Source organism: Phalacrocorax aristotelis, chromosome 4 (assembly GCF_949628215.1).
Source record: "Phalacrocorax aristotelis chromosome 4, bGulAri2.1, whole genome shotgun sequence".
In the NCBI taxonomy this organism is placed as follows: Eukaryota; Metazoa; Chordata; class Aves; order Suliformes; family Phalacrocoracidae; genus Phalacrocorax; species Phalacrocorax aristotelis.
Window position 1 is genome coordinate 57,328,717 of NC_134279.1, and position 16,039 is coordinate 57,344,755.

Here is a 16,039-nt window from a genome sequence, read left to right on the forward strand (position 1 = left end):
TGATTGCTCACTTTTTATACTTTACCTCGCAGCATAAAACAATGGTCTAGGAGGACCTGGTCTGATGTACACAACCATCCCTGTCTACCTACATAAAATATTTATGCTTTTGAAGAAAGGACAGTAAAAAAATAAATGTCAAAATAAAAAAAAAATCAAACTGATAATATTCAGATACATTTTGAATCTATGAAAAAAATCTACTATTTAGGCTTTAGGTTTGGGAACTAAACACATTTCATCATCTCTATTTCCAAAGAAGTAGTAACATTAACATCCCTGACCACTAGTATTTTTTTAAAAAATATTATACACTATACATTTTAAAGGTAAAGCATTAGCACGACAATGTAATCACTTCAACAATGCCAGGCTCTGAAGAATGTCTTGCTTATAATAGATCATTCCCTTTTTGATGGAAAACATCACCTTCCTGTATTTCTCTAACAGAGAGTGCAATTTTTATAGCAACACCCTATTTACAAAGCAGGAGGAAAGTTCTGTTTTCTCTCGGTCATTGTAAGAAATTGAAGGAGGTGGAAGAGGCCATACAACATTCCCCACGCCCCTTTTTTTTCCCCCATTAGAAACATCCATACTAGCAGTTCTTATATGTTTTTAACTTAGAAAGCTCTGAACAGTTACTAGTAGAACACTCAGCAAAGAGGGAGGTTTTCAGTCAAACAAGCTTTGCGGTTCCCCTCCCAAGCAAAAAGCATATAGTTTTGTAGGAAAACTCGAGGAGCTACCTCCTGCTCAAAATGCTGTTTCCTGTGCCAAAAAAGCATTTTCCCTATATTTCTATTTTGCTCCCTTATATTGATAGTGTCTTAGCATACAAATACCTTTTCTAAAGTCATATTTATTTTAAAAATTCACAGGTTTTATGGCAGGTAAGTTTTAGCCATCATTTCCTGAGAGAAACTTAACACACCTCTGGGTATTTCATGCCCGACAGTCTCTGTGTTCATTTGCTTTAAATCAGGATTAGCTTAGTTTTGTTTCATTCAAACTTGCAAGACATGTGAAAGGCAAAAACCTCCTAAAATATCCCCTTTTCAGTTAGGGAGGAAGAGCTGAATAACAACAGAGAGAAAAAAGTGAACCCTTTTCTGTTGGTTATATGAAAGTTTGCTTAAAAGATATTAAAAGCTTCCTCTCAAGAAGGAACAAGAAGTGAGGATGACCTTAAATGTCTGCCTCTCCATGTCCTTCAAAATTTTAGTTTTTACTTTAATAAACTGCTTAGTCTGATCAACTTTTTAAAAAAAAAATTGCTCTCCTCTGATCAGAGATATATTCTATCCCTGATCTCTAATGTCAATTAATATATTTACCTAAACTCTCCCCCATCAACAATGAATAAACAAATCTATTAACTTCAGTTACAGAGACACAGGTATCTTTAGCGTGAATACATAGACTGTCCTGCTTTCCAGGATAATAAAAATAAATTCGTTTACATTTGCATAAACAAAACATTTTTTAAAACTTACATGCAAATAGCTACCATTACCACCTTCCCTGGTCCCTTGAAAAACATAGCTGCTGCACTGGAGCGTGGCTGCATAAAGAAATAAGAGATTATTAAAATAAAATAGTCAAATCTTGACCTCATGAAGGACCTACCATACAAATTACTAAATAAAAACTTTGCATTGCCCTGTATTGCAACAGTGAAGCTACAGTCCTTGAAGCCTACTAATTTACTACTGAATGCTCACCCAAACTGCAGTTGGGTCTTACATGTTTCTGCAAATGGATGGCTAGAAAAATCATAAGCAGCCAACAAAGCCTCCAGCAGGGGCCACTGCAACCGTAACAACAGAAGCCAGCTGTGCAGCAGAAAGATTAAGAAATCATTCTACCATAGCACAGCACCTGGATCACAGCAATGGGTCTGCTTAAGCAAAGAGGAAGGGCCAGCAGGGCACAGAACAAAGCGTTAATGTTTTGGGGTTTTTTTCCTTAAAAAAATGAAACCGATTTCTTAATAACTTAATTATTACACATGTTTGTCAGCTACAGATGAAACTATAAATACAGCTGCAATTTTGTTAACAAAACCACCACACCCCACCTTACTGGTGGATTACACTGCTACGTTAGGGACCCATTTGAACTGGCATCATAACATTTACCACTGCATTACAATCAGAGGTAGATCTGGTATATTACAGTGCAAATAAATCTTCCAGTAATATTCAGTGGATTAAGCTTATGCAACCGTTTCACAACTTTTTCCTTCAAAAGATGTCAAAGTACATCTCCTGGCATTTTTCTAGCCAAAATTTTAAAACATCTCTTACCTTAGTATTTCCAAAGAACTCCCTGTATTCCCTCAACAGCCTTTGGTTTCTAAATAGATCTGCAACAAAATTGTTATCATGAATACGTACTAGTAACCAGCAGTTTCAGGAATTTAAGTCTACATATTTTTTTTAAGCAGCAGCCAACTTCTAGTAAGAGCTACATGGCCTGTCTCTCTTTGGGAAATACTCCACTCCTGGTATTGTTAATCAGAAACACATACTGTTATACACTCATGCAAAATGCCAAATATAATCTGTTACGATCCTATATATCATTTCCATTTCTACCAATGAAGGATGATGCACAAAGTGGAAAACTCAAAATACACTGCTCCAAATCCAGGCATTCTACTGCCCCCCTCCTGCCCCTTAACCACAAAAGGGAGGGGGAAGGATGTTTCAAAGCAAGTCTCTTAACAGGAGTTTCCATCCATTAATGATGTTCAATAACATCCAAATAAACACTGGTATACTACAGTATCTAGAAACTGTAGTGCTAGATTCTCCCCTGAAATGTTATACAAAATACACTGTACACAATAATTTCAATAGATTAAAACAGCCAGTGGAGGAGTACAAGGATAGTCTGTAATAAAAGGGAGTTACCACTTCAAGTATACAATGATTCAGTATCCTATTGTGACTGAGTAGTAGTTTTTTAATCTCATTTTTTGTATTATGTCCAAGAATTATTCTCCTGGTCACTAAAAATTTCGATGCTACTGACAGCACTCTGAGTACAAACACTTACAGGTACTTTAACGAGTGCCTGCAGCTCTAGCCTTTTTACTGGGAGGGTGTCCCAGTGGCACAACTGTTTAAAAAAAAAAAAATGAAAATACCTGTAATAAAGGTGCATAATAAGTACCCTGAAACAATATTGCCTCTCCTGTGATTTTAACTGACTAGACAGATCAAAATCCATTACAAACTACTGTTGTGACTCTACCTGCTATTGACAATACCAGCAAGGATGACAGCAACAATTTTAAGCAAAAAAATTATTTGGGGGTGTTTCCCCGCCTTCTGAAGCACAAAGGTAAGCTGAATTCATTTCAGGGGAAAAATAAATGTGTAACGGTATGGTATCAAGATCAGGATTGGGTTTAAGTCTCTTCAAAATCCTGAATTAAAAAAATCCAAAACCATTGAAGATGTTAATTATAATCTAAAAAATTAAAGCCCCCAAAAAACAAAGTACGATTATACATCTCAACTGAATGTATATCCTAATAATTTATCATATGTGATACAGCAAGACTGAGTAGACTATATCTGCATAGATAGAAATGTGTTACTCTAACACTATCCTATAAAACCTTATCAGTAATTGCTATTCCAAATTTGTATGTTCTCTATGAAATAACACACCATCTAGTGGATTTCTAACAACCATACTTTGCTGTTTACATTTGAAGTTATATGAAAACTCTATACTCACTTTCTCTGTACTTGATCTCTGCCTCTTTACGTCGTTTTCTTTCTCTAGCAAGAGCCTCTGGACTCCCCCAAACTTCAAGGGACCTACACAGAGTAAAAGTAACTTAACAATGCTTCTGTTTATGCAACTTTTTTTTCCAGTTTGACTACATTATGCATGCCTTTCCTAAAAGCAGAACATGACATTATTTTTCCTGATACAAAGCCATGCAGGCTACTTTACAGAATAAAAAGCTGGGCAAGAGGGGGATGAGGACAAGCACTTCACCTTTGGACACATAAAACACCCTCCAATTTTATATACACCATGTAATTATTACAATAATGAGGATATAAAATGTGTTCAAACAGAGAAGGGAAAATATTATCGCCCTTTCACATTGTAAACCTGACTTTTAAAAGTTTTCTCTCTCTCTCTCTTATATAATCCATTTTAAATGATCCAAACATTTTCCTTCATAAAAATGTTCTTACTTTGCCTCTACATCCGATCTCAGGTACACAGTGAAAGTCTCAGTGTCATCATGAGGACTTCGTCGTTTAATTTTCCTCAGCTGGTCTAAATCACTAAGGAAAGTGGACAAACAATTTAGTGCAAGTAAAAGTTCATATTATTCTAATTTTACTTCTATGTCTGGATGATCTTCCACAGTTTTTATATTATTAATCTGCAGCACAAAAAAAACCTGAAGTTGCTTACTTGAGCCAAACAGATCAGATACGCAACATGATGTGAGAGATCTCTTGGATGCTACTGAAAACCACTGTGCTTTCCACACTCAAAACTCCAAATCACATCCTCACACTATGAAATACTATACATAGAATGCAAAGTAATAAAATATTGAATAATAAAATATCCAATGAATTATCTGCATGTAATTTATAGTGGGCACAAGTACTAAACCAGAGTGTTCATGCCTTAACATCTCTGAACAGAAATCAGAAGTCATGTGCCATGAAAAGTTGAGAAATTTAACCTCAAAACCTCACACCCAGCACAAGCTGCAAAAGGTTGGAGATAACAAAACTACTTGGGGGGAACAGATAAATTTCCTGTGCTGAGCTACACATTAGGGCATCTACACTGAGAAGCATTAGGGTTTGTTTCTTTTTTAATAATACAACAGAACATTCCATTTGCAGCCCAACCAATCATCCAGTCTTTTTTTTCATTTGTTCCCATTTCCTTCCACCGAAGTTTCCAGCAAAACTTTAGCAAGTTATTTCTCCACACAAGACAGTTACGATTAAAATATGGCAGAGGACTAAGCATAATTTGTCACTGGATTTTCAGCAAAGACCAAGTCTGGTGACGTATACTATATGTAAAAATTGGGTAGGAACAGTGACAGCATAAAAAGTTACAAACAAAGCTGCTAAGCCTTTAGATTTAATATGGGTTACATGCATAACATGCGTGAAATCTGACAGACACCTCAACTATAGCGACACTCAGTAAGACACTGCTGGCAGGCATGGCACATAGTATAAAAGTCAGTAAATATGAATCAAGTAACAATAGTTAGGTTACAATGCACCAGATTATATTTTATTCCAAATTACCAGCCTCACATAACATGACATTGCCACTGATCTTTTAGAGATGTTCACAAACCGTCAGGACCCAAAATGCTGAAACACAAGTTATTTGCCATTCCCCCGTATAACTAGCTGCTCTAGACATAGACTCACACCACCTAGCTTTACGGTCATGTAAGTACAAATGAATTACTTTAGGAAGGAACTATGGAAACATGCAAACCAAGTGCAAGTTCCTAATCCACTGTAACACTAAGTAAACAAGAACTAACTTCAGCCACTTATGATTATGTACAGCACAAAAGCATTCAGAAAAAGTTGCTGTGCAAAATCACAATCTCCAATCACAATTACTTTTGAAGCACATACGAACAAACGTTCACAATTTAAATTTCAACTCAAACCCATCATACCTGGATTTAAGACAGAACTCATTTATTGCTCTGACTCCAGTGATGAAGTTATTCTGTGTGTATTTTGGTCCATACTCTCTTTTTTTAAGGACTGCTTTCACTTGAAAACAGAAGAGATAAGAAAGTGAAGTCACTCATGGAGACTGCAGCAGAAACTTCAAAAGGTAATTCAATCTAGTGTCATATCATGATACCTTCTAAGTGGAAATCTGACAAACAATGCTCGTCAGTGAGATAGAAAACTTACAGCAAAGAGAAAAGAATGTTGGCCTTTGTGGAAATGAGTAAGAGTAGAATGACCTACCTCCAAAAATGCTACTTGTGAAGTTGTAGTTCAGGGCTCTCAAGCATCCCACACACTTAACTGCCACTGTCAGCTACTTCTCCAACACGGATGTCAGAGAGATGGTGTTTAGCTACTAAGATAGCATTCAAACACAGCAATTTGGAAATTCCCTTGCTCTAGCAAGGGAAATGGCAACGTAGTGCTCCATTTCTTTTTTCCCCGATACTTAACCAATTCCACCTTCTGCAGATAAGACTTTTGGCCTTTGCAGACCATACAGAGAACCAAGACAGACTGTATATGTTGTTTTTCTCAACTATTACTTTTAAAATTAGCACACAATATTGTGCATTTATAACAATTAAAAATACACATTATTTATAATGTTTTGTATGTCTAGAAGATGTATTCTTATCGCATCAGATTTTCATCCACAAGGAAAAGAATACAAGTATTCAGAAAAAAGGCTAAATGGAATTTTAAATTTATGCCATTACTTCCTGCTTGTCTATATGTACATAACTTCATCTTATTTTCAAATGTAAGTCGCTATACACTGGCTTCCATTAAAAACATTATGCTTTTTGGAAAAAGAGTTACAATTGCTGAAGGATATAACATTAAAGAACATAACTGAAAACAAAAAGCTCAAATTCTGGAGGCAAGAAGACTTACAAACACACATGAACTTCCTGTGTATCACAGGATTGATATGATTTCTATACCTAGTCCAGAACTACTCCTTAACTCACCGGATGCTTACAGAAAGATACTGCTTTTAAAGACGTTGAGAAAAATTTTCCCAGAGTTCCACATTGTCTTATTTCTCAGTTTTGCAACCTTAAAAGCAAAATACATTGCTTGACGCTCAACAATGCACCAACACTACAGGTATCATTATTTACCATCATAATCTGATTCCTGTCATCCAGTTTGAACTTAAAAAAAATTGTTGAAGTACTGGAGTAACCACATTATCCCACAGTGCTCCTGAGCAACGGTGACAAAAGAAATTAGAGACTTCCTAAAAACAGTCCATCGTTTACTGTTTAGAACAGGATGAACATTTATAAAAAAGAAGACTGGTTCCCATCTTTTCTTATTTAAAACATATATATATCCAAAGTGTATTAACCTTAGTGGAACTTGTGGATTTATCAAATACTGATCCATTTTAGAAACACAGGCACATTTCATTAAAATAAAATACTATAACTAATTGTACATTGCAGAATTCTCAATCCCACCCATAGTTCAAATAACCGTATAAAATTGGCGATAAATGAGGAGGAATCAATTTGGTATTTCCAAGAGAAGGACGAAGCCCCATAAAAGATGATGTAAATAAACCACTTCAACTAGCACAAATTTTTAAGATTAGTGATACCATTAAAATGTTATTGTCTTAGTAATACTTGGATCAATAAGTTTCTAAGTCACAGAAGCATCTAAAGACTAGAATTCCACTTTCCAGACACTATCAAAATCTTTCACGTAAACATTCTTGCTTGCACATCTAATGTAGAGGTAAAACTCTCTTCTCACTGAAAGATATATCTATTTTCACAATTATTTCACAGTCTATCTAGTTTCTCCTACCTACCTTCTATGTTCCCCCTGCATGAATACAACTAAGTGGCAACAGACCCAAAGAAATTGACATAAAGGATGTAGACAAACGTACATGGAAAATATACAGAGACACACACTGATCTCGCCTTGTTAATAAAAAGTATTATGATTCGATGTTTGTTTAAACTTGGGGAAAGACAGGAAGGAATTTCAATACAGTGTACAGCCTGTTAAGTCACCTTCAGTCCAGATTTTTCTTTTTATTTTAACAGAGTTTAAAGAGAAATGGCAATTTCTATTGTGATAAAGTTCTTTCCATACATAAAAGGCTAGGAGTGATCAAAAGCACAGGAGTTTTTGATAGGATAATTCTCACAGTAACATAATTGAAACTACGGGAGTGAAAGAAAATCATGATAAATTGAAAACATGAAAGAAAGTTATGCTCTGACTTCATCCACTTTTTTAAACTACATAACTAAAGACAAATCATGTATTTACTACAGTCACAAATGGAAACATTACAGGACTCAGATTAGGCAGTTCATGTGGACAATATATATTTAGAAGCAACACTGATTAGATTAACTCAGCAATAAGAAGGCACAGAGGAAGACTTAGAACAAGGAATGGGGAAAGATCAAGTTCAGCTTAGCCACATTAAGTCTGAGATGGTGAATGAACATGCCTAAAAACACATAAGCAGCAACAGGCAGACTGTGATAACAGATGAGACAACAAATTAGTCTTTTCCTGACAAACTTATCAGCTTAAATGAAACAAAAAACAGACACAGAAAAATTAGTAATTAGAATGAATACTGCTATATTTGATTTTTCAGGAGTGATTTTCAAACAACTGGCTACCAAAGCTAACATACAAGTGCGTTTTAAAATTTTATTCACAGAACACGTTACACAAGTGAAGAGGAACCACAGTTTCCTTACACATATATTTTTTAACTGCTAGCAGACAGCAGTGAAGTTTCAATATAGGAAGTATTTCTTTACCTTTTACTTGGATTGGCTCTTTACGGAAAGACTGCTTTTGACCTGCATTGGTTGTATCTTGTCCTGTAAAACAAAGCTCACTGTAAATATGGAAGTACCTACTTTTCTACTTAGTAAACAGTTTGGTTGACATAACAAAAATAAGGATATACCTTAATATTGCTTTCCACCCTGACAATTAAAAAACATTTTCACTAGATTTCCAATCTTTATAACTCTTAAGACGACAGAAATAGAAAAAAAATAAATAACAAAAGACATTTAATATAGCATTGACTAATAAACTCCTAGCAGCCTGCAGAAGAGCACCAACTTGGAATATACTTCAGAAAGCATCCTGAATTTTAAAAAAATATTTTAACAGTGTACTTACAGTTTTGGGGCAAGTTTTATGCAAAATGTTAGAGTAGTAAATACACTGAATTCTACATAGTTTATGGCTGCTGACCACCCAAGTCTCACAAAGCTTCCAAGCTCTAATTCAATTTTAAGGGACTGAAGCTTTTTCACTTACAAAAAGCTAACTCCTTAAAATATAAAATATTTAAACTAAAATCCACAACTTTCGTGTCACAAGCTGGAGCTAGAATGAACACAAAGTATTTTAGTTGGGTTTGAAACTTGAGGATATGACTCAATAAAAAGCCAATAAAATATAATTTACAGTACTGTCATGTGAATCTTAGTATTTGGAAAATAATAAATTCCAGGAATTTCAGTGAGATGTCTACTTGGAAATCACAAGTGCTACTTGAAAATACAAACAAATATTGCATCCTTATCTCATACATCTCGACACAGCTTTCAGAACAAACACCTTATGATTCTAACCCATCAGACAACATGTTCCTAAAAGCATACCCACTCTTCTGTGCCCTAACACTCTCTAACGTTGGAGGTTTGCCACACATCCACAGTCATTAACAAAATTAAAACTGACCTTACTGGAAGTGATATAAAAAAAAAACCTTGATTTTTCAAGCAGGTTTGCGTTAATTAGCGAGATACTCCTAGCTTAACATGCTATTCAAAGTACTCAAAGGTCAGATATTCTTGAAACTTAGACTACCTAACTAGCTTTGTGACAGGCAATTAGTTATTGCGCTGAGAGCAACTGAGGACTAAGGCTAATAACAATCCAAGTATACTTTCTTGGAAACATAACACTTAAAAATTTATGAAACTAGTCTTATTACACAACAAATAAGGCTGGACCATAAATAACTAGCATTCCTATCAGTTATTGTTTGACTTGAAAGGAACAGCAAAGGGTTTTTTGCTTTTGTTTTCCTTTCTTTTCTTACCTGGTTTAACACACCAGACAGCTGATCTATCAATATTCATGATAAAAAAACCCTTCAGTTAAGACTGCTTTGCAAAAACTGAGTAGTAGCTTCTTCTCGGAAACTGTGTGCAACCATTTATGTCATTAAAAGAATATCACCAACACTATTTAACAAAAGATTGAATCATAATATTTCAGATGGGGAAAAAAATCACAAGAATATCAAAGCGTATATCTAGGCACAGAGACCTATGCAAACAGATCTATGTATACCAAGTACCCTTTCAAAGTTTAGTACCTCAGCCTAGAGGCTGGACAAAATCACAGTGCCTCAGTGAGGAAAATAAAAAAGATAAGGACTACTTCGATTCACAATTACTGTTTCTCAGACAAGTAGATGTTGATATAACAAAATTTTCAAGATTAATATATTTTCAATATCATATTAATAGGAAAAAGCATTTCCCACATTTACTGATAAAGAAATGGAGGTCCTGAAGAAATCCATTATTTGCTAAATATTAAGTTACTGGAAAAGTATGGCAATCTTTATAAGTAGTATACTAACTTTTCAGAATTCTCTCTGAATGCCATGGGTTTCTAAGTAAACAGTAGTAATATGTCCATAATGTGCAAGAACATTCTATCTACTAGGCCCCAGAAAAAGTGCATGTGACAATATGCATTCCAAAATAAACTTCAAAGCAATTGTTTATCTGTGTACAATATCTCTAGGCTGCAGTTTCATATACACTCGCATACATCAGCCCCACTCGAAGTGGGGCCTCATGGTGCCCACTCAAGGCTTACTATGACTCAAGGCCACACTGCCACAAAGGCAGCGCCTCTCCTCCAGCTATTTTAAAGACAGTGAGCAGGATCAGCTTACCGATCCATCCTACCTCTACCCTAGCTCTGCAAAACAGGAAAGCAATTTTTCACAAAACAGGCCTAAACGTCACTAATGCCAGCACAAGCGAGGGAGTAATCAGATAGGGGTGGGAGAAGGTGGGAATGCCTTCCAATGACAGTCAACAATTATATAAACTTAAGGCAATCCTGAACGCAGTAGCACTAGCTTATTTTCACATGTCTGATTTTTAAACACCAGTAACTGCATATTAAGAACCCAGAAAACATCAACAACCTCAACCAGCTCTATAGTCTTTCACTGTATTCAGGCAGACATTCTTCGGCAAGAATCTCACCCTCTGGCAATCATCTTCAGCTCAACACTTTCCAAGAAATGTGAAGAGTCTTAAGCACTACCCTCTTCTAAAATTCAATCACAGACTTCAGAAATAATATCTATTTGCTACACTTAGAACAACAATTAAGATCCACTTTTGTACTTCCAAACATCAGAAAAGTAACACTCTTCTCTGGCTATAGTTACTAACTTTTAAAGACTGTTGCAAGCCTCAGGAATTTACAAATTACTCAAGAAAGAATGAATATCTGCCAACCTGACAAGGAAGAGAAGAAAGTTTTCTTTAGTAAACCACTTAGTTTTAGACAAAAACACCCAAAAAGACAGCGTTCATTTTAGAAAGCATTTGTTATCTCTTAAGTACAGTAGTCCTCCAGCCATATACCTGTGCAGTTCTACACTTAATAAACAGAGAAAAGAGAGCATGCTACAATGGAGCAAGGACAAGACAGTTCTGAATTTCTGAAGCACCTAACTAGCACAAGATTGACAATCAAACTGCACAGCAAGGAGGGTCAGGTTATGTCCATTACAACAAGCATTTAATGCGAATGCTGCAGGTGTGACAACTGTCAGTTTAAAAAACCCTAGCAGATGAAACAGCCCAACCTTCTTTCCCAGTCATCTATAGCCTGACCTGCAGAAGTCACAGTGCTCAGTATTTACGCTCAACCTTTGTCACTAGTTCATTCACACAACAAACCTGAAATACTACAAAAAGAATTCAAGTAAGCAAGCAAAGTGGTAAAAGTAATACGCTCAATTTCTTATCCCTTAAATTACCTAATTTCTTCTGACACCCACATTTTATCATCGCCGCTTTAAATTTGATTACTCTCAACTTAAATCCTTTAAATACTGGAATGACAAAGAAATAAATTCCAGTGTTCCTCCCTGCTTATGCATTTGAAATTTATATACAGATGCCCACAAGCAACAAATATGAAGAATTCAGCAACCATAATGTCACACAATTGACAAAAAAAAGTTAGCGAGTGTTAAATACATAAGTTTTTAAATTTATATAAATACTCTTTATTTTAGCTTAGTACTACCTGTTCCAACTTTATGAAGGGTTTCTTCAGTGGCTAATCTATTTCTATCTTCTGATCCAAGACCTTTTTTCTGACCATTCGAGGTATAAACTCTCACTTGACTCATCAACTGCACAGGCAGACGATTGCATGGTAGAATATAAGGCAGACTCCCACTTTTCATTGAAGCTTGCCATCCTAACAGGGAGAAAAAAATAAAGATGTTTCAGGCAACCACTTTTGAAGGAAAAAGAAGGGAAAGTGGTCCAGCTTTAAGTTACGGAAAGTTAGCTTTCAAGTACTGATCTGTGCTTATTTTACCCATGCTTAGAAATTACAGAATAGGAGTACACGGCACCCTTTCACTGCCTCCCACCAAACATCCACTTTTAAACTTCATTCTAACATTAGGGTTTCTAACTCCCCATACAATCCGGCATGCACTTCTTCCAAAGACCACTAGATGATCTTAAGGGGGTAAGAAAAAGCCCAAAACAAACAAAAAAACACCGAACACCACACCAAAGCTATTTGATAAGATTGGCTTAGTAATATATTAAGTCACTTTCTAGTCATATTGCCTCAAAATATTTAAGAAAACAGTACTGATAAAAGAACAAATACAGACCACTATAAAACGCTGTAAAAACCACAGCTTCCCACTTAAGAAAAGCTGAACTAAGTGCATTACACATTAAGAGCAACTTGCTACAAAAATTATGTAGAAAAGCACACATCATCTTATAAAGCATTTTATACAGTAGAGTCCTAAGTTTTGCAACACTTACAACAGACAAATTACAAGATAAATATGTAAAAAGCCTACTGAGGAATCACCCTGGGGAAGCAACCTTCAATTTCAAAAGACTAGCCAAAAGTAGAGACAGGCCAACCTCTATTCGTAACCAGTTTCTTTTAGGCAGCACAAGCACTTCTGTAGAGAAGGTATAGAACTCCTCCAACCAGAAATGCAACAGGCAAACTGGCTGCTTTGGAAAGCACTCATTAAAAGAATAAATACATTTAAGAAAAAAAAAAAGCCATGCTGGTAAACCAAGTCATGCAAAGTATGACTAATCATATATGAATAATGCATGTCTCAACAGAATTATATTTTATAAAAGTGTGTTCCATAAGAGTCTCAACAACTTTCCTCTTAGTCCTCTAGAGTACAGAAGCATCCACCTTACAGAAAAACTATTTCAGCAAAAAAAAGTCAGCTCTTACTGATTACTAGTCGTTGCTACTGTGACAAAAGCACAGGAAAGTCCACTCAACATAGCTCAGTGAGCTTATTGCTTCCAACTCATAAAAGACTACAATAAACATATGGCGCAAGATGAGCGGTGTTGTTTCCTAAGCTTCGGCAATACTGGAGCAGCTGAAAAGGGGAACAGAATCAGCATGTTTGGAGGATATTTTTCCTACTAATCCATACACACACATGCAAGAAACCATTAAAGAAAAAGGCATTTGCTGCAATTCAACCGTAAGTGATTACATGAAGAGGGACAACAGTGGTCAGAACTTAAATTTCATAGGATCCCTGGCCTAAAGGAAGGGCCAGGGCTCATTTCTCAGACCAATGCAAGCCCTGTAAGACCAGGCTTCGTTTTATGTAATTCCGGCACACTTCAACCCCACCTCGGCCATGATGCATGTTTTACGTCAGACTGGGGCTGACGGCAGCGGGCCTGCAAAGGGCGTGCGAGAACACCCGCGGTGAGGCATTACGCCCGTCAGGATACGCCTCGCCTACGGAGGAGGCGGCGGCAGTCCGGACTTGAACGCTTCTGAAGCCGATAGCGGGGAGGCGGCCCGCGCTCTCCGGCGGCTGCCGGCCCGCAGCGGGGAACGGTGCCCCTGGCTCAGGGGAGCCCCTGCCCGCCCCGGCGGCACCGGGCGCCTGCGAGCGCCGCCGCTCGCCTCTCCCCCCACACGAGCCTTCCTACCAGACTCCACCGGGGAAGGTGGGGGTCCGGTCCGGCCCTGCCCGCCCCGGGGCGGGGGGTTCCGGGCTTCTGCCGGGCCCTGCGGGACTCACCGTGGCAGGCGCGGGGGAGCGGCGCCGCCTGGCACCGCAGGTACAGGCGGTAGAGGCCGCGACAACCCCGCCGCTGGGCGGCCAGGGCCGGCATCATGGCGGCGACCGCAGGCGGAGCCTGGTCGCTCCCCGCCGCACGCCAGCGGCCGGCGACCGGGCGGCGATTCGCATCGGAGGCGGCTGCGGCGCGGACCCCGCCGGCCCCGGGCGGCGGCGGCGGCAGCCGGGAGGGCGGTGCGGCGGCACCCGGATGTGCACGGGGAACCTCGGGGCCGCCGCCGCTGACTCACCGGCCCCCGCCTCTCCCCACTGCGCCTGCGCGGAGGAGCCGCCGCCGCCGGGGCGCGCCGCAGCGTCGCCTCAGCCGCCGCCGCTCGGCCCCAGGGCCCGGGGGACACCTGAGGGGGGCCGGGATGGCCTTTAAAACCGGCTCGGCCCCGATCGCCCTCCGGCTCGCCTCTAGCGAGGCTGCACCTGAAGTACACGTCGGGAGCGCCTCCTGCTCTGGAGCTGCTAATTTAACTGCTCCTAATAAAGAGATGATAATATGCGCGCGCGCGTGTGTGTAACATATATACCTACGCTAAATTTGTTAGCACGGGTAAAAACACATAACAATATGTTTTTACAGATAACAACGTTAAAACACATATGCTAAATCTGTTGGCAAGATTTTAATGTGAAAATGCCCTTCCCTACACTTAGATCTCCCTCAAAATGTGCTTCCTGGGTCAGTGCTGATAAAACAAAATCTAATAAACTGTTTCTTTCCCCAGAGTGCCCTGTAGCTGATCCTGCAGCTAGAAGGATGTTATGCCTTCTGGTGCCCATCCCAGCCCCACTGCAACACCGCCTTCTGCTCTTTTCACCTACGGCCTGGCTCAGGGCCACACAACGTAATTCATCCCACCGGCATCGGATTACACCCTTTTTTTATTAAAAAAAAAAACAACCCGCATTTGGGCAATTTAAAGTTTTTTCCAGGATAGCTTTCATGTTAATTTACATGACTGACAAAATGTCTCTGGCTTCCTTGTCTTCATTTGCACCCTGTGAGCAACACGGGAGCTCATCAGAAGTTAGCTTGGCAGGGAATTTGGATAATTAATGTACCTGATAATCCACAAAGTGTTTGATCACTGAGGAGGACTATTACAGTGCCCGTCTCTGACATACCCAATTAGATTTTGAACAAGGTTTGCTGGCACATAGCTTCTTTAGCAGCCAGCAAGTGATTAGCGTTGCCAATACAAGTTTTCCTACAAGCCCGATGGAGGCAGATTGAAGTAAAATACTCACATAAAATAATTAACAGCCATCTTCCCAACAGTCCAATCGCAGCCATACCAGGTGAATTAGAAGTATCACAACAGATGCTGTAGCGTTAAGTACCAGATGTCCAGCAATGGAGTTAAATACTAAATCACTGCAAGTTGTAAAGTAGCAAAGGCAGGGTCAATTCACCAATTTTAGCTGGGGCCTGACATGCAACTGATGTATGTTTTGCTGGCTGCTTGTTATTTTGGCAAGAGCCTAACAGTAACAAAAGAAGAAACGTGAGGTTAACAGAGTTCCCTTTCTTTTCCCTACGTAAAGATATTTGAAAGAATACAGAAATTCTTGAAACATTTGTAATTCCTGAAAAGACTCTGCTATACTCTAGAAGAGATGCTAACTGTTGCATTTCTTCTAAAAATATTTTTCTTTCCTATCCAAAACCAAATGGAATTACTGAGCTATTTCATATTCTTTTACCCAGCTGAATAACTGAATTTGCCTTGTCTGGTTTTGTTGTTGTAAATATGAAACAGGAAGGAAAATTATAAAGGTGGAATATCATAGACAGATTAATAGATACTACCAGTGTGGCGGTCAACCAGGATCAAGGGCT

General features: G+C 38.5%; 1 protein-coding gene across 2 annotated transcripts in view; it reads right to left on the minus strand.

Annotated features, from left to right (window-relative positions):
- SLC30A9 (solute carrier family 30 member 9) overlaps positions 1–14,454 on the minus strand; it is a 37,761-nt gene extending 23,307 nt beyond the window's left edge. For both annotated transcript variants that reach the window (XM_075091592.1, XM_075091594.1), the window contains exons 1-8: positions 14,149–14,454; positions 12,126–12,302; positions 8,576–8,638; positions 5,708–5,807; positions 4,227–4,319; positions 3,754–3,836; positions 2,310–2,368; positions 1,497–1,564 (exon numbers count right to left, since the gene is read on the minus strand). In XM_075091592.1, coding sequence (XP_074947693.1) covers positions 1,497–1,564; positions 2,310–2,368; positions 3,754–3,836; positions 4,227–4,319; positions 5,708–5,807; positions 8,576–8,638; positions 12,126–12,302; positions 14,149–14,245 — 740 coding nt within the window. In that variant the 5' untranslated portion in view covers positions 14,246–14,454. The remainder of the gene's footprint in view (positions 1–1,496; positions 1,565–2,309; positions 2,369–3,753; positions 3,837–4,226; positions 4,320–5,707; positions 5,808–8,575; positions 8,639–12,125; positions 12,303–14,148) is intronic.
- Positions 14,455–16,039: the final 1,585 nt, after the last annotated feature.